General features: G+C 43.9%; 1 protein-coding gene across 1 annotated transcript in view; it reads right to left on the reverse strand.

Moving 5' to 3' along the window:
- The window catches only part of CISD2 (CDGSH iron sulfur domain 2), a 72,559-nt gene extending 49,493 nt beyond the window's left edge, over window positions 1-23,066 (reverse strand). Inside the window, exon 1 of the mRNA XM_069230203.1 lies at window positions 22,832-23,066. Coding sequence (XP_069086304.1) covers window positions 22,832-23,033 — 202 coding nt within the window. The 5' untranslated portion in view covers window positions 23,034-23,066. The remainder of the gene's footprint in view (window positions 1-22,831) is intronic.
- Between the last annotated feature and the right edge of the window lie 396 nt (window positions 23,067-23,462).

The raw sequence follows: 23,462 nt of genomic DNA on the forward strand, positions 1-23,462 counted from the left end.
GTGTGTAACTTGTCACCCGTGAGGGTATACAGGCGCTGAGAAGAAGCAGATCCTGCAAGTAGGATCCATCACAGTAAAGTCAGCCGATAGATGGATAGAGGTAGAATTTCAATAAAAACTAAAATGTCTTGGTTAACACCAGACCTATTTAGGAGGTCAATTCTTAAAGAAGTCACGAAAGTGCACCCCTGGTATATGTCTTCGCATAGTGCAGATTTGTGTATTTCCTGAATTCACAAGAATGTAAAGAAGTAGAGCAGGAAAACGTACTTCTAGCAAATGTCTGTTCACTTTATTTTAGCACAAGCAAATATGCAGGTGTAGATTTGCTCATGCGAACATTTGTTGAGCGTTTACAAGTTCACTTTCCCTTTAACCACTTTTTTCGCAACCTTGGAAGACATTTTACTTCTGACCCTTGTCAGGAGTAATTTCCCAACCTTTCTCGGTATGGGAAAGGTTTGGAAAACAGCTGGTGAAAACCCTTAAAACATTTGAGTAGGTTTGCACGGACTCAAAATGGTATTCCAACCCTGGAACTATTGCTAAATGCTACCTCCAGCCTCAGTATGTAGATCTGCGGAAAGGTAGAAAAATAATGAAATTGCTAGTATTCAAGCCGTACTATAGTATTAGCCCTGACATAATCAGAGAGACTTATCAGAGTGGCTGTATTTTGAGCTTGCTGCCATACTTTGCCGCCGCACTACATGGGACCAAAGAAACAAGTAGATTTTTTTTTACAGGACATGTAGATTTATGAAGCAACCTGTCCCATTGACAAGTATATATTTTATTAAATTCCCCAACCCTGAAAGTCCTTAAGGGGATGATTGGTTTGCTACTGTCACCAACAGTGCTGATGGCTTTTTTGGGATAGGACAAAGAAAAACTAGCCAATAAAAGATGTTACACTGCTATTGCACTACTTTTAGCAAGCAAAAGAATGGCTCTGTTATGTGGCACAAAAGGCACACCAATGAAAAGACTGCTGGCCGATTTAGTATTAATTACAAAAAACATAAGAGACAGTAATAATAGTTACACATGTTTCTCATAGAAAGGGATCACTCATGAAATATAGAGTGGATGTTTGTGTAGTGTTCATGGAATCAGGATCTAGGAAGTACAGAAATTGAATGTCAAGGCCTCATACACCATCCTTTGAAAGTCATGCTTCATCATTGACGCGTATCATTTGTCGTAAATGTTTCTAGTGATGAGTGGGCTCCCTGTGTTGGCAGGGAGCACTTTAGGGGGGCACAAGATCCACAGTATAAGCCTATAAATCTTTGGCTCAGCTACGGCATACCTAATAGCCAAACAGGACCTGGCCCGGCACTGGAGAGATGACTTTGCTCCACAGTTCTACGAGTGGGCAAGGGGCATGGACTACTGTGCAGCAACAGAGAAACTGGTTTACAAAGCGCATGAGGTGCCCCCCCACCAACCTCCACCAAGTAAAAGCGCATTAGGACACCCTGGAAGAAGAGGTGTGCTAGTTTGCTATGGACAGCGAATCCCCTTGTTCTCTTATATCTCTGTACCAACAAGAGGCAACTAGCACCACTATAGAACTAATTTGTTGTTTCCCGTCTTGAATGATGTCAATGTGCCACTCTAAGTTTCATACTCATGGATTACGTGAAGTTTCAGGACTACTGGGGCTACAGGCATGACTACATTGTTGGTTTTTAAGTGTATAATAGAAGAAAATCAATTTAAAAAAATCTTTTGCTCCTTCTTACCCAGATGCAACCCCATGCTGAGCACAGCCTTTGGCCTTATGGTCTTGCGCAGTGAGAGGATGGCCACAGGGCCTTGCAGCCAACTGCCCACAAGTCCAAGGCAGTCAAACCCAGCTTGTGGCAAGCCCCACAGATTTTTTTCATTTTATTTTGGCCACTGGGCCTTATTGAGGTAGGGTATTCCTACCCTGCCCCCTTATATTTTTTTAAAACTTTAGGACAGGAAACACAGTCCGGGAGACCTGTAGTGACTGCCAGGACCACCCTAACTGCTCCAAGTTAGGAAAGAGTTGAAGACTCACCTCTTTAAGTAGAACTACAGCACAATGCCTTAACTGCCCACAACCCAGCTTCCTTACCTATTTCTCATTGACTTTATGCTTGATTTTGACCACGTACAGTGCTTTGCAAACCTTTGGCTAGGTTTGCACTATAGAAATATCATGTACACACGCCATGTCATCAATTCTTTTTTAAAGAAAGGCAGAGCACATGATTTCTATACAAAAATAGGATTGTTACACCTCTCTTTAAAATTTAGATTCCACTAATACCAAGAAGAACAGGCTTATCACGCTTCTTCACGCTACATCTAAAATCTTAGAAAAATATCTAACTAACTGGCTGCATCTTTTGGACCCACTCAATTTACTTCACTGATCTTAGGGTTGTGGGGTTTCTGGTCCAAATATAACACTGAGGCTTTTCTGGTTGTGACTGTGCTTCATCCAATTCTAGGATCTCCCTCCTGGCCTCATTTTACTCTGCCTGCCACTTTTAATCAGGTCAACGACTTCTTGCTAAAGTGACTTATGGGAGTAGAATAGGTTGGAATGCCACGGAATTGGTTTAGAACTTTCTCAACAGGCTGTTCAGACTGTGCCACTTACCATTTTCAGTCTGTGAAACGTACCATTCCGTACCTGGGACTACTTCGGCAATGTGCTTTTTGACAATAATTTTATTTTGTTAGACTGCAGAGGACCCAACAGCTTCTCCAACAATAAAGTTATGCAAAAACCATGATAAAAAATAACAAGCACTGACAAAGCCAAGAGGTTGGCAGCCAATGCCAGACCTACTCACTTTTCCAATGCTTGTTCAATATCTACATATAAACATATGGAGAGCTCATTTCTAGCTTTGAGTGCAAGATACTGTCCTATGCCAATGACATCCAACCTCTGTTAAACCTGAGAAAATGTGACCGGTCTCACTTGGTGACCTGCCCACTCCAAGCTCATGTGAAAAAAAAAAGTCTTGGCATATGGTTTGATTATACTCTTAGATTTTACTTCCATATTTAAAAAGTATGTGCTGTCTGTTTACTCCTCCTATGCAATTTAAGGACAGGCTTTCCATTTATTTCTAAAGAGAAATAGTCCTCGTTAGCAGGTCTATTAATCCTCTGTAGTCCTGATGGAGAGATGCGACCTACCTTTGTCGCACATTTTAACATGTGCGAAACACAAAAGTTTTAATGGTTACGAGTCTACAAAAGTATGATTGGATCTCTGACACCCCGCTGACCCTAACACGGACTCCTATCAAGGAAATAATTATTATGCTCCGCGCAGCGGTTCACGTATCGTACTGTGTAACATCCGTAAATGCACTCCAAATTTATGGTAGTTTCTTAAAAAAAAAAAAGGTTTATTTATAAAGCAGGAAACTCTGTACAGACGTCTCATCCATCTGACTCCGTCGCCCATTACTCCTCATTCTCGAAACCTCAACACCATGGCAACCTCACGCGTCCATCCAAGGCACACATGGAGCTCGATAGGCTCTTCACCATAAGCACAAGGCCTAATGTCAGGCTTCATTAAGTTAACCTTCCCTTTCAACTGTTCTTGATAAAACTTGTTTGCAATGATAGTAATCTTCGCGCCAGAGTCAAATAGAACATTTGTTTTCTTTCCTTCCACTTCAATAAAATCTGAAAGACCTTTTCCAGTCCTATCTTGCAATATTATTTGCCCACAACCCAGTCCAGCGTCATTTTCCTGCTCATCGTTACGTACAACAACCTCATTCACCGCCGGTCTGGTTTTCTTTAACCTGCAGGCTGCTGAGAAGTGGCCTTTCTTCTTACAAAACAAACAGATCGCTTTCAAGGAGGGACAACACTTGTCACTTTATCAGAAGAATTTCTCATTACCTCCACACATTTTAATGAGTGTTCAATTTTCCTGGCTACACTCAGATCCTCCTCTAAAGAGGGTTCATCCCTTAAACAGAGCTCATCATGAACTTTTTCAATATTGCAACCAAGCATAAATTGATCCCTTACTCTCTCATCAGTCAGAGAACCAAATTGCAAGAGGATCCTAGGCATAGTAAATCAGTAATATAACTTTCTATCGATTCATTGTCATTTTGAACTCTTTTTCCAAAATAGTATCTTTCCAGAATAGTACTCACTTTAGGCAAATAATGCAAGTCTAACTTCCTCAAGCATATTTCATATTCATTCAAGTTTACCGCTTTGCTGTCAGGTACGTCTGGGAGATGATCAAACACTTCTTGACTTTCCGCTCCAAGACAATGAAGCAAGAGTGCCATCCTCCTTTCCGCACTCAAAGAAGTGCCACATACTCTGGAATACCTTTTTCCATTTTGCCCACTTTATAGGCAGATCACCCGGATGTGCGAATAAGAATGGAGGAGCTGTAACATTCTGCATAATATAATAGCCAGATGAGAAGAAACTTGAAAAGATGCCAAAAAGTTGTTAGGAAGTTGTCACATTCAATTAACTTTTGAAATGTACACCAGTGACCATCCTCTGTAACGTCCTTTATTGATCCTTCCTTCTTTTGTTTTCTTAAAATAATAATATATTCCACATTGTCTATAAAAGTGTTAATAACAATATTGAACTTTAACTTCTTTTCTGCAAGCAGAAAATGATGCGTCTCTAATTTAACACAGCGCTTTGAACCTGAAATAAACAGAAAAAAAACCTACAAAGAAATGAAGGGCGACTGGTCCTTCTTCTATTATCCTGAACGAGGACGACGTTGAAAATGTTGAAGCTGATACAAGCAGTGAAACTGACAAGGAATGAAGAGCGACTAGTCCTTCTTCTACTTCCTTGAATGAGGACATCATCGAATATGTGCCCTCATTATGTGAAACACTCTTTCTGAGAGCGGGCTGGAATTGTAGGAGCCATGCGCACAAATAGAACGCGCAAGGAAATCCGTTAAAAGGTAAGTTGTAAACTGCCAGTAAACTGCCTGAAAAGGGTAAAAAGACATCCGACATCCTCTTTTTCTTTATAAAGTGATATCGAAGGATTAAAAGCATACCAATGAAGAAATGATCCAGCAGTCTGTTGGGATGTTCATTGACAACGTCGACACGTTGTTGAGACGTCCAAGTTCTCTTCTAGAAGTGGGTTTTCCGCAGTTTTCACCTTTTTCGCCAGTGTAACATCCTTAAATACACTCCAAATTTATGGTAGTCTCTTCAAAATAAGTGTTTATTTATAAAGCAGTTAACTCCGTACAGACGTCTCATCCATCCGACTCCACCGCCCGTTTCTCCTGATTTTCAAACCCTCAACACCATGGCAACCTCACGCGTCCATCCAAGGCACACTCACGCCCCAGAGGTTACCACACACTTGCACAACATTTCTCTCTAAACTGATTGAGCAACATGTTTTCCTGACTATGATCTGCATCCCACTTTATCATAAAGATTCCTTGACATAGGAATCGCAGCTGGTGCAGGTCCTTCTGAGCAAAGTGCCGGTTATGTTCTTGGGGTCGGGTGATTAGGCTGGCCCAGGACGACACATACAGGTTGTGCATATGAATGAGACACACAGCTTGCCCACTCATAATTGTCTGGCACAGAACAGTCTGAGCGCAGTTCCACCCGTTTATTTATCCCCCTCAGTCAGGTGACTGTTAAAAGGAGACTTCACACTGCAATGTATGAAACAGCGTTATTAGAGTTCCAGTGCATCATAACAGGATGTCCACAACCAGCGCTATTTCTGCACCAGCCGCTCAGCTGTCACTTGAGCCAACCAACACTGAATGCGGCAGGGGCCCAGAACCCCACACATTCAAATAAAGACACTCCACATAAGAAAAATTTGCACAAGCGAACGTTCGCTCTACATAAGAAATAACTGCAAAAAAAGTACAAATATAAATAAAGCCTGCAACAGCATTATTAATATAGCCTACATAACAGTAGGGATACAAGTATGTGTCTAGATTACCTGGGTGTATCAAGGTGCAACGCCTTTTGCTTTTCAAAAAATGAAGTTAAACATATGAGGGGAACAAGAAAGGGAAAACACAAAAACAGTGCTAAAAACACAACTAATTACAACGAATATTTCCAGTAACACAGTAATCCTTAAATTTAGCAGGCATGGCAACATTACGTAATGTTCTGCTAGAGTGAGAAAGTGTTACTTGACCCAGATTGTGCTGCCTGTCACCAATAACTTGCATGTCTTCATTAGGTAACGCATCATCAGAACAGTTGACAGGGTCACAGGCCACCAAGAAATTCTCATCACCTCTATTACCTGAAATTGTTTCAGTATTCACCCACAAAGAACCACCAAGACCCCTGACAGACTGACATTTTCAAGCTTTTTCAGCTGTGATTTTAACCACATCTTTTCTGCTCCACCACCACTTGGTCTGCAAAAGAACAAATCCTTTAGAAACCTTCTCCACGCAAACAGGTTTCGAAAATGTAGATTCTCCTTTCCTCAATCTTGTGGGGGATCTTGACCAAAACACAAGCCCCCATGTCCAACTTTATACCCATGACATTATATTTCATATCAAAGGTTTCTTTTATTTGGATTTGAATAAATTCAGGTGTAGTAGACACATCAGTAGACCTTCTGTTGCTCATTTCTCTTACCCTATCAGGACAGATCGAACATCTAGGAAATCGTTTGCGTAACAACAGAAATAGGCAAACATCTGTGGTGCTATGGGGTGTCATCAAACAGGACCAGACCTTTTCCCTTAGAAAAGATTCCACCTCGTAGTTAAAGCTGTTTGCACCCCCTACTTCAGAATTGTATTAATGCACTCCACAAGGCCATTTGAGAGGGGAAGGTAAAGAGCCACATTGAGATGTGTAAAATGAAAGCCAGTAGTGAAATCCTTCATGCGAGCTGAAGTAAAATGAGCACCATTATCGGTCACACATTCCTTGGGCGCCCCTTCAATACCAAAAATTACCTTTAAACATTTGATGATGGAATCAGTGTTGGGAACTGAAGTGAAATCAAAATATACCCTTTTGGAAAAATAGTCTACCAACATCATCATGTATCTTTGGTATTTAAGTAATAGAGCAACAGGCCCAGCAAAATCAAGAACCCCTTTGTACCAGGCTTCCTCAGGTAATGGTAACATATGAAGCGGAGATTCAAGCACCTTCCAACACGTGTTTGACACCAAGTAAGTGGTACATTGGTTAATGAATTTGGCAACTTGAGATTCCATACCTGGCCATCAGCAAAAGTGTTTGAGGGCTTTACTGGTGCTGCTGACATCCAGATGACCTTTATGGGTTTCCATATTGAAAGCATTTCTGAGGGACACTGGGGGCACACAGACATCAGCCCGTAATAACACCATGAACAAGAAGAAAATTCTCAGAAACCTGTACTTTAGGTCTTAACAAGACTTCCAAATTCCTTTCTCTACGCCAACCGTCTTTCATGTATGTAAAAACTGCTTTTAAGAAAGGAACCTGAATAGAGACTTCTAACTAGTCCTTGTGTGTTAATATGCCTGTATTGCCCTAAAAGTAATCAACCAGTGCAACTACACATTCATTCTCATGATCACTGTCCATGCATCCATCTGCCACTGGTAATCTTGACAGGCAGTCAGCCCATACATTCTTTCCACCAGGAATGTACTTTACGGTGAAGTTATCCTCTTGCAATTTGGAAAGCAACCAGACAAGACGTGCTGACACCGTCCTAGAACCTTTGCTATTGAGTAAATGTAGTAATGGTTTATGATCAGTATATATATCAAAATGTGAACACCAAATGAATGACAAAAGCAATGCAAAAGCGATGGTATGTTCTTGGTCTTGTGTAAATTGAGGGAACACAGACCAATCTGACTGGCATCAATTGTACTGACATCCTCTGCCAACCACAAATGGAGACAATGCTGGAGCAAAAATAATGAGTTTCTTTACCAATTGGAACGCCTTCTGCACTGTATCCAACCATATGTACTTCACACCTTAAGTAGATCTCTTAGAGGTTGGACAGTGTACGTAAAGCCCCGGACATAATACGTATACTCACTTAGGTCAAAGAAAGGGTGAAGCATATTCTTGGCCCTGGGTGGTTGGGCCCTTTTAATAGCTTTAATGAGCAAAAAGAACAAGTTACTTACCTTCGGTAATGCCTTTTCTGGTGGATACACTAGCTACCTGTGGATTTCTCACCAAATGAATTCTCCTAATGCGCCAGCATTCAACAGAAATTTTCTTCCCAGCTCTGCACGTCGATGAGGATGTCACAATCGCCCGACTCCCACGCGACGCCGTCTGACATAATCGAGGCAATAAGAGGTCCTCGCCGGTGTGCCGACGTCAGTTTTCACAATTTTTTTAAGTGCCTTCAAGGCGAACAGGTGACTACCAACAATACATACTTGACATGAATACATCAAATATAAACCATAACCTTTATTCAAATATAAGCATCAAAATATCAACAACAACAAAAAAAAAACATAACCTTTATTCAAATATAAGCATCAAAATACAAAAAATATATATATATATATATATATATATATATATATATATATATATATATATATATATGGAAAAATGTCACTTACCCAGTGTACATCTGTTCGTGGCATGAGACGCTGCAGATTCACATGCTGTGCATATCCCGCCATCTAGTGTTGGGCTCGGAGTGTTACAAGTTGTTTTTCTTCGAAGAAGTCTTTTCGAGTCACGAGAACGAGGGACTCCTCCCATTTCGGCTCTATTGCGCATGGGCGTCGACTCCATCTTAGATTGTTTTCCCCGCAGAGGGTGAGGTAGGAGTTGTGTATATAGTAATAGTGCCCATGCAATGGAGTAAGTATGTATGTACATAATGTGTCTAAAAGTGATATATATATATTTACAAATGTACAAGTTTATTTTTATCAACTTATAACGGCTACAGGCTCCCGGGGAGGTGGGAGGGCGCATGTGAATCTGCAGCGTCTCATGCCACGAACAGATGTACACTGGGTAAGTGACATTTTCCATTCGATGGCATGTGTAGCTACAGATACACATGCTGTGCATAGACTAGTAAGCAGTTATCTCCCCAAAAGCGGTGGTCTAGCCTGTAGGAGTTGAAGTTGTTTGAAATAATGTTCGTAATACTGCCTGTCCTACTGTGGCTTGTTGTGTTGTTAACAGATTCACACAGTAATGTTTAGTGAATGTATGAGGCGTAGACCATGTGGCTGCCTTACAGATTTCTGTCATTGGTATATTTCCTAGAAAGGCCATGGTGGTGCCTTTCTTTCTAGTGGAGTGTGCCTTTGGTGTAATAGGCAGTTCTCTCTTTGCTTTAACATAACAGGTTTGAATACACTTAACTATCCATCTGGCAATGCCTTGTTTGGATATTGGATTCCCTGCATGAGGTTTTTGAAAAGCTACAAATAATTGTTTTGTTTTGCGAAATTGTTTGGTTCTATCATTGTAATACATTAGTGCTCTTTTTATGTCTAATGTATGTAATGCTCTTACAGCTACAGAGTCTGGTTGTGGAAAAAAATACTGGGAGTTCCACTGTTTGATTTAAGTGGAACGGTAATATAACTTTTGGTAAACATTTGGGGTTTGTGCGTAGAACCACTTTATGTTTGTGTATTTGTATAAAGGGTTCCTGTATGGTAAAGGCTTGTATTTCACTTACTCTCCTAAGAGATGTGATAGCTATTAGAAAGGCTACTTTCCATGTTAAGTATTGCATCTCACAAGAGTGCATGGGTTCAAATGGTGGACCCATGAGTCATGTTAATACAATATTGAGGTTCCACGAAGGAACTGGTGGTGTTCTTGGGGGAATGATCCTTTTTAGACCCTCCGTAAATGCTTTTATGACTGGGATTCTAAATAATGAGGTTGAATGTGTAGTTTGCAGATAGGCAGAAATTGCTGTGAGATGTATTTTAATGGATGAAAAAGCTAACTTAGACTTTTGCAAGTGTAGTAAGTAACTTACAATGTTTGTCGTGGACGCGTGTAATGGTTGAATTCGATTATTATGACAGTAATAAACAAATCGTTTCCATTTATTTGCGTAGCAATGTCTTGTAGTAGGTTTCCTCGCCTGTTAGATGACCTCCACACATTCTTGTGTAAGGTCTAGATGTCTAAATTCTAAGACTTCATGAGCCAGATTGCTAGATTGAGCGATGCTGGATTCGGGTGTCTGATCTGTTGTTTGTGCTGAGTTAACAGATCTGGTTTGTTTGGTAGCTTGATATGAGGCACTACTGACAGGTCTAGTAGTGTTGTATACCATGGTTGGCGTGCCCAAGTTGGTGCTACTAGTATTAGTTTGAGTTTGTTTTGACTCAATTTGTTTACTAGATATGGAAGGAGTGGGAGAGGGGGAAAAGCGTAAGCAAATATCCCTGACCAACTCCATCCATAACGCATTGCCCTGGAGTGAGGGTGTGGGTACCTGGATGCAAAGTTTTGGCATTTTGCATTTTCTTTTGTTGCGAATAGGTCTATTTGCGGTGTTCCCCAGTTTTGGAAGTAGGTTTGTAGTATCTGGGGATGAATTTCCCATTTGTGGATCTGTTGGTGATCCCGACAGATTGTCAGCCAACTGGTTCTGAATTCCTGGTATGTATTGCGCTATTAGGCAAATGTGATTGTGAATCGCCCAATGCCAAATCCTTTGTGCTAAGAGCCACAACTGTGATGAGTGTCCCTCCCTGTTTGTTTAGGTAATACATTGTTGTCATGTTGTCTGTTTTGACCAGAATGTGTTTGTGGGCTATTAGTGGTTGAAATGCTTTTAGTGCTAGAAACACTGCTAGTAGTTCTAGTTGATTTATATGAAGTTGTTTTTGCTGAGTGTCCCATTGTCCCTGGATGCTGTGTTTGTTGAGGTGTGCTCCCCACCCTACCATGGAAGCATCTGTTGTGATCACGGATTGATGCACTGGGTCTTGGAAGGGCCGCCCTTGGTTTAAATTTATAGGATTCCACCATTGAAGCGAGGTGTGTGTTTGGCGGTCTATCAACACTAGATCCTGAAGTTGACCCTGTGCTTGTGTCCATTGTGTCGCTAGGCACTGTTGTAAGGGCCGCATGTGTAATCTTGCGTTTGGGACAATGGCTATGCATGAAGACATCATGCCTAGAAGTTTCATCACTAATTTTACTTGATATTGTTGGTTTGGGTGCATGCTTTGTATTACGTTTTGGAATGCTTGTACCCTTTGTGGACTTAGAGTGGTAATCCCTTTTTTTGTGTTGATTGTCGCTCCAAAGTACTGTTGTATTTGACACGGTTTTAAGTGTGATTTTAGTTAGTTTATTGAGAACCCTAATTTGTGAAGGGTTTCTATAACGTATTTTATGTGTTGAAGACATTGTTTCTGAGTGTTGGTTTTTATTAACCAATCGTCTAGATACGGAAATACGTGTACGTGCTGCCTTCTGATATGTGCTGCTACTACTGCAAGGCATTTTGTAAATACTCTTGGTGCTGTTGTTATCCCGAATGGTAACACTTTGAATTGGTAATGTACTCCTTGGATTACAAACCTTAGGTATTTCCTGTGTGAAGGATGTATGGGTATATGGAATTACGCATCCTTGAGATCTAATGTTGACATGTAGTCTTGTCGTTTGAGCAAGGAGATTACGTCTTGAAGTGTTACCATGTGAAAGTTATCTGATTTGATGTAAAGATTTAGTGTTCTGGGATCTAAGATGGGTCTTAGAGTTTTGTCCTTTTTGGGTATTAGAAAATACAGGGAATAAACACCTGTTCCTTTTTGATGGTTGGGTACCAGTTCTATTGCGTCTTTTTGTAACAACGCTTGGACTTCTAGTTGTAATAGGTCCAAATGCTGTTTGGACATGTTGTGTGTTCTTTGAGCCACATTTGGTGGTAATTGTAGGAATTCTATGCAATAACCATGTTGGATAATGGCTAGGACCCACAAGCCTGTAGTTATTTCCTCCCAATTTTGGTAATAATCTGTGAGTCTCCCCCCCACTGGTGTTATGTGTTGGGGATTTGTGACGTTGAAGTCACTGTTTAGTTTGTGGGGTTTTTGGGCTTTGGAATTTCCCTCTGGTTTTAGGGAACTGTCTACCTCTATATTGTCCCCGAAAGCCTCCTCTTTGATACTGGCCCTGGTATGTGGGTCTGGCTTGTGAGGTTGAGGGTTCTGTGCTTTGGCCTCGAAACCCCCCTCTAAAGTGTGGCTTCCTGAATGTGCCTCTGCTCTGTGGTAAGTATACCGCGCCCATGGCTTTGGCCATGTCAGTGTCCTTTTTTAGCTTTTCTATAGCTGTATCCACCTCCGGCCCAAACAATTGTTCTCCGGTAAAAGGCATATTAAGCACAGCCTGTTGGATCCTTGGCTTAAATCCGGAGGTGCAGAGCCATGCGTGTCTCCGAATAGTCACTGCTGTTTTCACAGTTCAGGCGGCTGTGTCCGCTGCGTCCACTGCTGATCGTATCTGGTTGTTGGAGATACTTTGGCCCTCCTCCACCACTTGCTGTGCACGCTTTTGAAACTCCTTGGGAAGATGTTCAATAAAATGCTGCATTTCATCCCAATGAGCCCTGTCATATCTTGCCAACAAAGCTTGTGAATTGGCAATGCGCCATTGATTGGCTGCTTGTGCTGCAACTCTTTTCCCCACTGCATCAAACTTTCGACTTTCTTTGTCGGGTGGTGGTGCATCCCCAGAAGTCTGTGAGTTTGCCCTTTTGCGTGCTGCGCCTACTACCACAGAGTCAGGTGTTAGTTGCTGCGTGATGTACACAGGGTCCGTAGGTGGAGGCTTGTACTTTTTTTTCCACTCGGTGTAATAGCTCTGCATTTGACGGGGTCTTGAAACACTTGTTTTGCGTGTTTTAAAATCCCTGGTAACATCGGCAGACTCTGGTACTGGCTGTGTGTTGACGACAAAGTATTAAATAAAAAGTCATCCTCGATAGGTTCAGCATGCAGTGCTACATTGTGAAAAGTAGCTGCTCGGGACACCACCTGCATGTAAGCAGTACTATCTTCAGGTGGTGACGGTCTTGCCGGGTAGCAGTCTGGACTATGGTCAGATACTGGTGCATCGATCGTAGAGATCCCATGCATCTGGGTCATCCTGGGATATCCCTGTGTGCGTTGGAGATTGCATCATAGGGGGTGTTGCAATTGGTGAACGTTGCGGCGAGTGCAGTGGCGATGGTTGTGGCGAAAAACGTGGTGGAGTTTTTTCTTTTGCCACCTTTGCCTTTGGCTGTTTCTCTGTTTCTTGGAATGCAAGTTTCCTTTTAATTTTAATAGGGGAAAGAGTTCTTATTTTCCCTGTGTCTTTTTTAATATGGAGCCTTCTTTGTGTATAATCTGGCTCTCCCAGCTCCAATTCCTGTTCAAAACGATGGCCTTGAAGTTGGGATGACAGGCCGTGTTCCTCAGAATAAGAGCTCTGTTTCGGCACCAAAACCTTTTCTGCAGTCTTTTTCGGCTCCGAAGCCACTTTTTTTGGTTTCGGGGTGCCGATCTCTCGGTGATGACTTTGCTCAGAGCCGGTATCCCGGTGTCGAGTCTGGTCGGAGCCAGTATCTCGGTGCCGAGTATACTCTGTGCCGGTATCTCGACCGGAGTCGGATGTCTTCGACAAGTGTGGGCCCTTTTTCGGTGCCGATGGTTGGTCACTGTGTTTACGGGTTAAGCCATGGCCTGCAGGCGGTGGCGTCCCCTGGGCTTTCATTATCTTGGTGTGAGTTTTAGCCAGGGCAGTTTTACTCACGGTTTTCGCCGGCTGCTCACTTTCGGCCTCGTCCGAATCCGGAATGGAGTAAGTCTTCTCCTCTTCGACGTCGTGTTGTCCTGACGGCGTCGACGGCATTTGAAGCCTTCGAGCTCTCCGGTCCCGTAGCGTCTTTTTCGACCGAAATGCCCAGCAGGCCTCGCAGGTATCCTCTTTGTGTTCGGGGGACAAACACAAATTACAGACCAAATGCTGGTCTGTGTAAGGATACTTATTGTGGCATTCAGGGCAGAAGCGGAATGGGGTCTGTTCCATTAGCCTTGAAGACGCACGCGGTCGGGCCGACCAGGCCCCGCCGGGGAATGGAAGCCCCGAAGGGCTTCCGGAGCTCTTCTTTTATTCAGTGTCGATCTGTTATAACTAACCTGATACCGAACACAAACAATACCGTCGAGTTTCCGAGATTTAACTAACTTTCCGAACCGAAACACAGGGCGAAGAGGAACACGTCCGAACCCGATGGCGGAAAGAAAACAATCGAAGATGGAGTCGACGCCCATGCGCAATAGAGCCGAAATGGGAGGAGTCCCTCGATCTCGTGACTCGAAAAGACTTCTTCGAAGAAAAACAACTTGTAACACTCCGAGCCCAACACTAGATGGCGGGATATGCACAGCATGTGTATCTGCAGCTACACATGCCATCGAACATATATATATATATATAAAACACATATATGTACATATATACCATCTAACATATATAGACATCCTTATATACATATACACCCTAGGATATCTTGGTAAGACCAATCAGGCAACGGGGAGGCGGGGGGGACCGTGAGGAATCCACAGGTAGCTAGTGTATCCACCAGAAAAGGCGTTACCGAAGGTAAGTAACTTGTTCTTCTGATGGATACAACTACCTATGGATTCCTCACCTAATGAATAGAGTCCCAAAGCAGTACCGCACTCAGTGGCAGGTGCCTGAATGGTCACACCAAGAAATCCTGCAGCACGGACGGTGCAAAATGGCCATCGCTCCTAACCTCTGAGTCCAAGCAATAATGCTTTGCAAAAGTGTGGAGGGGAGCCCAAGTTGCGGCCTTACAAATATCACCCGCAGGAACACCTCTAGCCAAAGCTGAAGAGGCCAACTTAGCCCTGGTGGAATGAGCTCTTATTCCAACAGGAGGAACCTTCTTTACCAAGTAATAGCAAAGTTTTATGCAAAGAATGACCCACCTGGATAATGTTTTTTTATGGACAGCCTTGCCTTTCCTCTTCCCCACGTAGCCGATGAAGAGCTGATCTTCCACTCGGAACTCTCTCGTTCTCTCAATGTAGAAGCTTAAAGCTCTTTTTGTGTCAAGCTGATGGAGTCTCTCCTCCTCTTTTGATAGATAGGGAGGAGGGTAGAAGGATGAGAGAGTTATAGATTGCTCTAAATGGAAGGGTGTAACAACCTTCGGTAGGAAAGCCGCCATGGTCCTCAGCACCACCTTGTTGTCCGCATGAAAAGAAGTGAAAGGGGGCTTAGCGCTAAGCGCTTGAAGTTCACTCACTCAGCTAGCTGATGTGATGGCTATGAGAAAAACAGTTTTTAACATCAAAAACCTTAATGGACATGAATGTAAAGGTTCAAACGGCGAACCCACCAGGAATGTGAGAACTAAATTCAAATCCCACTGAGGCATAATAAAAGGAGAGGGAGGAAACTTATTAGTAAGACCCTTTAAGAACCTTATAACTATAGGGGATTTAAACAAAGAAGGTTGATCAGGAAGGCACAGAAAGGCAGACAGTGCCGACAAATAGCCCTTAACAGTCGCAACTGCACAACCCCTCCGCGCCAAGGATAAAGCAAACAATAAAATGGCTGACAAATGGGCACTTAAGGGATCAATTTGGTTCTCTCCACACCAAGCCACAAATTTTGCCCATCTGTCAGCATAGAATGATTTGGTGGAGTATCGAGTGGCCGATAAAATAACGTCCACCACTTCTGGCGGGAGAGAAAAGGAACTCAGATTGCTCCACTTTGAAACATTGGAATCAACGCCTGAACGTCCTGAATCCGCTGAGGCGGAGGAAAAGCCTGATTCAATGTTGTGTCCAGTACCGCCCCTATGAACAGGAGGCGTTGAGGGGGCTCCAGGTGAGATTTGGGCATGTTTACCGAAAAGCCCAGGTCGAACAACTGGGTTGTCATCTGCAGGTGAAGCAGCACGAGCTCTGGAGACTTAGCTTTGATCAACCAATCGTCCGGGTAAGGGAATACCGCTATCCCCTTCCTCCTGAGATTTGCTGCAACCACCGCCATCACCCTCGTGATGACTCGAGGCGCGGAATTAAGACTAAAAGGAAGGACCACAAACTGATAGTGTTGCAACCCCACCACAAACCGGAGATACTTCCTGTGCAACTTCAGAATAGGGATATGGAAGTAAGCATCCTGCAAGTCGACAGACACCATCCAATCTTCTTTGTTCAACGCCAAAAGCACCTGTGCCAGGGTCAGCATTTTGAACTTCTCGTGCTTGAGGAACCAGTTCAAAACCCTCAGGTCCAGGATAGGCCTCAACCGACCATCCTTCTTGGGGATCAGGAAATATCTTGAATAACAACCCTGACCCCTTTCCTGCTCTGGAACCAACTCCACTGTACCTTTCAACAAAAGGACTAAAACTTCCTATTGCAACAACAGGAGATGGTCTTGTGTGCAAAAGGAAGTACAGGGAGGGATGGGAGGAGGAAACTCCCGAAAGGGAAGTGCATAACCTTTCTCCACAATATTGATGACACAGGAATCCGATGTGATCAACTCCCACATGCTGAGAAAATGAAACAACCTTCCCCCTACAGGAGAAGTATGGGATGCAATGGATGGAGGACTAAGGCTGTTTCCCCTGTTGCACCCCCCTGGAGGAAGAGGAAGAGGCAGGGAGCTGCTGGGTGGCTCCTCTGGGTCGAACTTTACCCCGCCCTCTATATGACCTATAGGGAAGAGTAGAAGGTTGTTGGCCTGCTGGCTGGGGTCTCCCCCGAAAGGAAGAGCCTCGTCCAAACCCCATCTGAACGGGGTGGTGGTAGAAGCCTGCAAGTCTAGGGACTTGGCGGTAGCCCTGCACTACTTGAAGCTCTCTAAGTCAGAGTCAACTTTAGAACCAAATAGCTTGTCCCCATCAAACAGCAAGTCTAAAAGGGTCGTTTGCACATCCAATGAAAATCCAGATGATCTCAACCAAGCAGGTCTCCTGGTTGCAAAGGACGTGCCCATTGCCCTGGCCACCGAATCTGCTGTATCCAGCCCGACTGAATGACCTGAGTCTCTGCCGCTTGCACATCAGTCAGAAGACCCGCATGTCCTGGGGCAAATCAGCCAGCTCAGACTTGGCCACATCCATCAGGCATGGATATACCTGCCCAAGACACAAGTGGCGTTAGCAGACTTCAGGGTCATACTGCACGAAGAAAAAATCTTGTTGGCAGATTGTTCCATCCTTTTTGGTTCCCTGTCTGAAGGGGCCCCAGGGAAGGATCCAGGAGCTGAGCGCGAGGAGCAGGAGGCCTGTACCACCAGACTCTCCAGAGTCGGATGCTTAGAGAGGAAACCTGGGTCCCCAGGAGCCACTCTGTATATCCTTGCCACTGATCTGCTAACAGCAGTCGAAGACACTGGTTTTCTCCAAACCTCCAGGATCAGTTCTGTGACAACCTTGTTAAAAGGAAGGAGTGGCTCCGCAGCAGCCGAAGCAGGATGTAACACTTCTGTGAGGATGTTCGTTTTCACCTCAGCTGCAGGTAGCAGGAGATCTAGGAAGTCCACTGCCTTCCTCACCACTGAGTGGAACGAGGCTGCCTCTTCAGTAAACTCCCCAGGAGAAGCCAAATCCCACTCTGGGGAAATATCAAGACCGCTTGCAGAGTCCAAAGACTGAAAGTCCCCCAGGGGCTCTGCGATCTCTCCTTCCTCCAGGAGCTGCCTTCGATACTCCTACTCCTCCAATAGCCTCAGAGCCTTCCTTCTTGAGCGCAACCTGGCCTCTATCCTCGGCGTTGATAACGAATTGCACGACGTCAACGACCTCAGCTGACGTGGATCTTCGGATTCACCCGATGCCAGATCCATCGGTGCCATGGAAAGGCGAGCCCTCTTCGCCGGCGTCGACTGGAGTCGTGACGAAGTCAACGGCGCCACCGGATCAGCAGAAGCTACCGGCGTCGAAGGTCTCCTCTGCGACGCCAAAGGAACCAGCGTTGGACCAGCACCCTCTACTGGACAGAAGGGCATGAATGGCGTCAGCTTGTATGGAGCCGGAACGCCCAAACCAAAAGCCAAGGGACCTGAGGGACCCGCTGGTGCGCCACCAGGGGCCATGGAGCTGAAGATGCTGTACATAGCATTCAAGAATGCCCCCGAATCCGCACCTGGAGCCGGGAATGCAGGAAACTCCTTCGGCGTCTGCACCAAATACCCCTGCGGCGTCGGCACTGGATCAGGCACCTCTGACTGCGCAGGCAAGAAGCAAGGGCTCTGGCGAAGCTCATCCACTTCAAAGACCGACGGCGCCAGAGAAGCCTGTGGGCTTTGTGGCTGAGGCGTCACTGTCGGGCTGACCTCCCACGTCGTACGAAGCCGAGTAGATGGAGATCTCGAACGACGTCGGGAATCATGCCGACGCGAGAGTCATGACAACAACGCCTCTTATGGGATCTTGAAGATTTTGAAGACGACCTCCGATACCAACGTTTCTCCTTTTTTGATTTGGCCAAAAACAGCTTGGCCTCACGCTCCTTAAGCGCCTTCGGGTTCATCTGTTGGCACGAACCACACTCCTCCACGTCGTGCTCGGAACTCAAGCACCACAGGCAGTCATTATGCGGGTCCGTCACCGAAATACAGCCCCTGCACTCCCTACAAGGCTTGAAGCCGGTCTTCCGAGGTGGAGAAATTTATCTTTAAAGTATCACCTCCGAGAAACAGTAGCTCCCCAAGAGCCAGGAGAAAAAAACGTTACTTCAAAGGCACGGAAAAAAGGGAACTGACGTCAGCAACCTGCGAGGACCTCTTATTGCCTCAATGACATCAGAAGGCGTCGCGTGGGAGTCGGGCGATTGTGACATCCTCGTCGATGTGCAAATCTGGGAAGAAAATTTCCATTGAATGCTGGCGCATTAGGAGAATTCATTAGGTGAGGAATCCACAGGTAGTTGTATCCATCAGAATGTAGGAAATATTCATCTAGGTCCAATGGAATGCACTAAATAATCAATAATTTGAGCTAGGAGCTTACGTTTTTCAGTGCGACGTGTGATGCCATGCTCTTTAACCTTCCTAAAAACTGTTGAAAAAATATGGTTATGCTAAGCGGGAGATGTGCCAAATGTAACATCATCATCTTGGACGGTCTGCACCCCAACCACACCCTCCAAAATGGTGTTCCTAAAACGTTGATACATGCTAGCCGCCAATGCCAACCCAAAATGTAACCTGCAAAATGTATGCGCACCAACCGGGGATGACAAAAGGGGTTCATTCTTGGGAGCTCTCACCTTAAGCAATCTGATGATGACCTGACCTAAGGTCTAACATGGAAAATAATTCGGGGTCATCAATGTTAGCCAGCAAATCCTGTACTTTCGGAACTGGGTGACAATCCACCATACTGTTCTTATTAGGGCTACTGAAGTCAGCACATAAAAGAATGCCTCCATCCTACTTGCGGACAATTACTATAGGACTTACCCACTCAGAGACAGTATTTTTAGTAATCCCATCTTTAACCACTTTCTCGAGAAGGTTTTTCAACTCATGTCCTACACTCAACAGAATCGGCCTGACTTTGTGAGTAACCAGCATGGCATTTTTTTTAAACTTGAAAGTATGCACATACATTTTTATGGAACCTATTTCGACATAGAAAATCTCTGGAAAACCTTTGATAATGTCATCAACAGGATTTTGCCATTTACATTGCCTAGGGAAATAGGTATAGTAGATATCCTAACAGGTGGGTCAGCACCTGGAACCAACACAAGGCCTAATCTGACAAGGTCATGCCACCCAACGATATGCCTTCCCTTGATTGCCATGTAAATTTTAGAATGCGTTTTCCTGCCAAGACATGTAATACAGTCCTCAAAGTAGCCCACCAAGTTCATGTCTTGTTCTCCATATGCTTTGGGATGAACACCGAGGTGATTTCAATATCACATTCACAGCCCAGTGCGTGTTGAATAAAGTGTCAGAAATAATTGTTATGGGTGCTCCTGAATCACAAATATCCAACATGATGGTCGCACCAAGACATACAGGGTCTTTAACTTTGTCCACTGATACAGCACCAACCCCATGATTCAAAACAAAATTTGATAAATCTAACAAATTGGAAGTATCAGGCAACTCTATACTATCCATTTTCACCAGATTTTTATCCATCTTGCATACACTAGGAAAATGCCCAAGTTTCTTGCACTTAGTGCAACGCTTACCTACTGCTGAACAATGGGCAAAACAACTTAAATGTGACTTAGAACTGCACCTTAAACAAAAATGGTTAGTATTATGTGACAGATTTAAAGTTTTTGTCCTTCAAATGAATTACATCAATGTGTTCTGGACTTCCCACAGTGTTGAAAAATGTTGGTGAACAGATGATACTCTCTTGAGCCATTACAAGAGTGGAAACAATTGAGCATTCAATCAGGTCGAGGACTTTGCCTAATGATCTTGTCTTCCTTTGAACCTACACATCCTGAATGTAAGGCTTTACAATCAACTTGTAAAATGTACCTTTTCTGTCACTTAGGTGATTATTCGATGTTCATTTTACTTCCCCATATTCTTTGTTTATGTGGTTTGCACTGACAGCCCAAGTCATTTATTTTTATTTAGCCAAAAGCACAAGTCCTGTAGACTAACAAGCATTGGCAAGCCAGTAAGCCTCGCGTATGCAAGAGCTATTGGCTTTGCCAATGTGATCTAACCAGTTGTTCACCAGCGTGGCTTATGATAAGCATGGCTAAAAGTTATATGGTATAGAGGAGAGTGACGTGGAATGGCGTAGAGTGGAACGGCGAAGAGTGGACTAGTGTTGTAGAGTGGAGTGGCAGAGTGTTGTGGATTGGAGTGGCATAGTGTGAAGTCACGAAGAGTGGCAAATCCTTGAGTGGGGCATACATTTGAGAGGCATGTAGTAGAGTGCACTGGCGTACAGTGTTGCAGCATATAGCGGCGTAGGATACAGTGGCATCGAACATAGTGGCACTGAGTGCAGTGGCTTTGAATTCAGCAGCGTACAATGCAGCATAGTAGAATGCAGTGCCATAGATTAGAGTGGTGCATAGAAGAGTGGAGTAGAGTGGCATAGAGTGGATTTGAGTGGCATAGTGCAGAGTAAAGTAGCATAGAGTGGGGCAGAGTAGAGTGGCATGGAGTGGCATAGAGTGGCGTGGCAGAGAGTGCAGCATTGCAGAGTAGAGTGTCAGAGTGCAGTGGTGTAAAGTGGAGTGGCACAGAGATTAGTGGCATAGAGTAAAGTGATGCAGATTAGAGTCCACTGACAGAACGCAGTTGTGTATGGACTGGCATATAGTGCAGTGGTTAAGAGTAGAGTGGCACAGTATGGAGTGGTGAAGAGTAGAGTGGCATAGAATGTGGTGGCGTACAGTAGAATGTTTCAGAGTAGAGTGAAGTGGAGTAATTCAGGGTAGAGTGCAGTTGCATAGAGTGTAATGACGTAAAGTAAAGAGGTGAAGATTGCAGCGGCATAGACGAGTGTTACAGAGTAAAGTGCATTGGCGTAAAGTGCAGTAAAGCAGAGTGGAGTTTTGCAGAGTGGACAGACTGGTGTAGTCTAGACTGGAGTGGTGTAGAGTGCAGTGGTGAGGGGTGCGTTTGCATATGATGGTACTGGGTAGGGTAGAGAGGCGTAGGGTGAAGTGGCGTAGAGTGGTGCAGAGTGCAGTGGTGTGGAATGGTGTAGAGTGCAGTGGTGTGGAGTGGAGTATTCATGGTGTGGTATTACACTGCCATTACAGACAACACATTTTCAAATGAAATGACCATTACATTTGCACAGACATGCAGTTTTACAAATTTAAACTATGCTGTGCACAGAAGAAAATGTGTGGAAATTGCATTCATCTAGTTTAATGAATCATTTTGATCATATTAAACTATTTGTTTACAACACACTTCAGAAATAACAAAAAATGTGCTTCATTTGTGCGTTCACAATTCTGATATATTCTGAAATACTCACACACTTCATTTTAATGTTGTGTGGTAGAAAAAGAAATCCTTACTACTCCCACTATCCAGCACGATTGTCACATAAATCCTACCACTTTGAAATTAGAGAAAGAAAAGTAAACAAGCACCCTTGGAAGACAGTGTCGGACCTCTGTCTTTGAATGGAAAGCAAATGTGACGAGATAAGAACAAGATTTAAAGGCCTGATAGCGGAAAGAAAATTCAAGAAAGGATACAGAAAACAAGGTTTAGGCAAAGGGAGGGACGAACTGAACCCAGAGAGCCTAAATCAAATAAAGCCAGTAAGTGGAAAGCCAGAAAGTGTAAGTTACAAAGCCAATAGTAATCAACAGGCGGAGTGCTTTCCTAGGTCAACTTTCTTAAAGTCCCCAAGATGTCTGTAGCAAACCAGTTGCGACCTAAAAAGCAAGGACAAAAGGCTGTCACACGAAGCTATTTAGGAGGATGAGTCTATTCTCAGCTCTCTTATGTCTGTTACTTAAAAATGCACAAACTTTAAAGGTGTAGCACTTAAAATGTTTTAACTGAGTTCAATACGTAACAATTAAGGAAGACGTTAACGTCTGACAATCACTTTGATGCGAAAACTCGCCCCTCGCAACTTTTAAAAGTTGCCTCATGTACAAGAAACTCTGGAAGGGCCAGACTGATTTTGTTGAATCTTCGAACATGGTTAACACTTTGTTTTATAAATTGTTGTGCTCACAGATTTTTTTTTTAAGCAACTTTCTAAATACCACTTCATCCATTCTTTTGCCTGATTGACGGGAAGAGTCAGCCCCCAGGCTACCCCGCTGCTTCTCTACCTGTCAGACTTGCGAACCCGGTGATGCTTTCGGGGACGGGCAGTCGCTTCAGATAGGCAGGCAGCTGCACCTTGATGATGCGAGCTAGGCTTTCTAGCACCATTTCCCAAGACGAAATAGACACCACCTGACCGTAAGACCACACAGCAGAGTTCAGCCAAAAATCGCCGCTTCCTACTAGCAGCAGACTGACCAGCGACATAGAGAACAGACAAACAGTTTGCCCCACGTCAACTCCCACGCTCGTGATCTTACGTAAAACGCCGTGTCCATTACTCTTTTTTAAACCCCATTTTAGTAAAATATGCAGCTCCGAAATTTTAGATCAAAGTGTTTAATCGAATCGTTTAATAATAAGATCACGAATATATTTCGTAAGTGGAAATTATACGACGTATTTGGATATACCTTTTTTTCTTTTAGCCTGTATTTTTAGTGCGACTGATAGGCGCGTTTTCCATTGTAAAATGACGACAAAATATAAACTTTTCTACTACCAAAAAGTCTTTCACTTTCCTTTTTGTACTCACATTCAATTGTATTCGAGCCAGAATAAATATTTCAAAATGTCCTCTATCGCGTCTCGTTGCTGTGAACAGGCTCAAGCCGAAGTTCCCCCATCTGTACCTTC

This window comes from Pleurodeles waltl, chromosome 1_1, assembly GCF_031143425.1.
Source record: "Pleurodeles waltl isolate 20211129_DDA chromosome 1_1, aPleWal1.hap1.20221129, whole genome shotgun sequence".
Taxonomy (NCBI): domain Eukaryota; kingdom Metazoa; phylum Chordata; class Amphibia; order Caudata; family Salamandridae; genus Pleurodeles; species Pleurodeles waltl.